Source organism: Nanorana parkeri, unplaced genomic scaffold, assembly GCF_000935625.1.
Source record: "Nanorana parkeri isolate BGI_ZX_2015 unplaced genomic scaffold, ASM93562v1 scaffold76, whole genome shotgun sequence".
In the NCBI taxonomy this organism is placed as follows: domain Eukaryota; kingdom Metazoa; phylum Chordata; class Amphibia; order Anura; family Dicroglossidae; genus Nanorana; species Nanorana parkeri.
Window position 1 is genome coordinate 2,416,655 of NW_017306344.1, and position 2,082 is coordinate 2,418,736.

General features: G+C 35.2%; 1 protein-coding gene across 1 annotated transcript in view; it reads right to left on the reverse strand.

The window, feature by feature from the left end:
- Positions 1-2,082, reverse strand: part of CSMD2 (CUB and Sushi multiple domains 2) — a 323,219-nt gene that overhangs the window by 102,755 nt on the left and 218,382 nt on the right. Inside the window, exon 29 of the mRNA XM_018576748.1 lies at positions 1,865-1,978. Within this exon, the coding sequence (XP_018432250.1) occupies positions 1,865-1,978 (114 nt within the window). The remainder of the gene's footprint in view (positions 1-1,864; positions 1,979-2,082) is intronic.

Consider the following 2,082-nt stretch of genomic DNA (forward strand, 5'->3'; position numbering starts at 1 on the left):
TGATACTGGTGGATTCGAGGGGATTCCCATCTGCATTTGAAATAGCCGGTTATTAAAAGGAGGAAAAGAGGGATGGAATTGTCCTAATGATTTGTGAATCGAAGTTCATCTGGAGAGGCGATTAGAAAAAAGCTGTGGTTCTTATGATATAAGTGCTTGAGGATTATCCTGATTTGGATAGCCCCAAGTCTCTGGTGAGTGTGTTTGGAGAAAATAAGGAGCACAGTGGTTTTAAGAAGATTCACTACACATCTACTTTAGAAGATCGCATCACTGGTTTTAAATATGTGTGTTTCACTAAGGGCACATAGGACTTTATATCACTTGAATATTTGTTTTATATTGATACACAAGAAATACATATATGTGTGTGATCATTTAGAAAAGTTCACATTTGATTTATTGTGAATATACAGTATATATTGATTTGACTTAGATAACATATTGGTAAAGCGCAGTACAATAGGTATTGTAGTGGTGCTTTATAAATAGGCCCCTATATCTAAAGATGTTTTGGTATAAACAATATTTTATATCTTGTTCTTCCTGGACTATTATTTATCTCCAAATTTTCAATTTTCAGAAAACGGTTCCTAGCATTTAGCTTATGGGGATATCTAATAGAAAGCAAACCCATTATGGTTTGCTTGGTGACCATAGTGGGTCAATAATAGTGACATATCACGTGTCATTGATCAAATGACTTCTGTGTAAGATTGATATCCAATTTTACATGTAATGGACCAAAAGGAATGTTCATTTGAATGATCACTTAATATGTCACTGGCTACGCCCCTTGCACATTCATTCTATCTTCCCCCAGGCAATGCAGATGTTAGGTCTGATGGCCAAATGTCTAGATCTGTCAGACTTTGGCTACACATGAACATGACTAAAACGGTCGTAGATCAGGGGCCAACATTCTTGTTTTACTGACTTACAGATTATTGTTGTCTATGCACTAATGTTTTATGTCACATAAGTCACAGTTTTTATCTCAGTGAAAATTTGAAAATGTCAAAGCTCTGATAATCTAGGAAAGCACACTGAGATACCTTAATAAAAAAAATACCACTTCAATGGGTTCCAGAATTCATTTTTCCAGCATAGGTTGGAAAACCAAAGCAAACAACAATATGAAATATCACTATTTTTCTAAGTTTTAGAAATGAGCTCAAAGGAACATCAGCCCTCAAAAGGTCCAATTATCTTTTCATGACAAAAAAACCTCCCAGCAGAAAGTGACATGGTAGACATGGTCATACAATGTGCCTGTTATTGTTTGAGATCAAACAATAACATCTTTCTTTCTCTTGAGCACAAAATCGATTAAAGATTTGCTGAAGCATGTTACTCTATTGTCTGACAATTTGTAACTCATTAAATTGAAAACCAACTTCTGCAGAAAGAGTAGCTACCTGTGATGTATGTCTTACAATGTTTTGGTCCTCTCTATGCTAGCATTTGCTTTGGCAAGCTTTATGAGCTTGTACCTTGCTTGTCATATGTACATTAATGTTTCTCAGCCAATAGCATTTGTACCATAGATGGGTTCAGTGGGTGCTTCTGCTTCTTATAGTAAACAAATCCTAACAATTTATGGGTTGAGTAAATACATCAACAGATGATTAACAGTTATGTATGACTATTTATATAAAACATAATGGGCAGTTTGGAAAGCACTTATACACAAGCAGCAGATGCTAATAATAAATGTACCCATGTCAAGAGGTAGTTCAGTATAGATGGCCCACACCAGAGGTTCTTGGTAAACACTGGGATTTTAAAAAGGTGCATGCCCTAATAAAGTTAAGAAACACCAAATTTTGCAATCAGCAATTAGACAGTTATTTGTGCTACATACCTGTATGAGAACCAGACAGGGAACTTAGAAGACGGGACTGTTCATTTGATCCATCATGAACTTCAACCACATCATTGAGTGCTGTCTGAAAGTAAGTGAATTGCCCAAACACAACTAGGACAAAGACAAAAATACATTTATGCTGACCACTTGAAATAATTACATTTACAAGTGGTAAAAACTAGGAAAAAGGAAATATACAGTATGTATATATAATA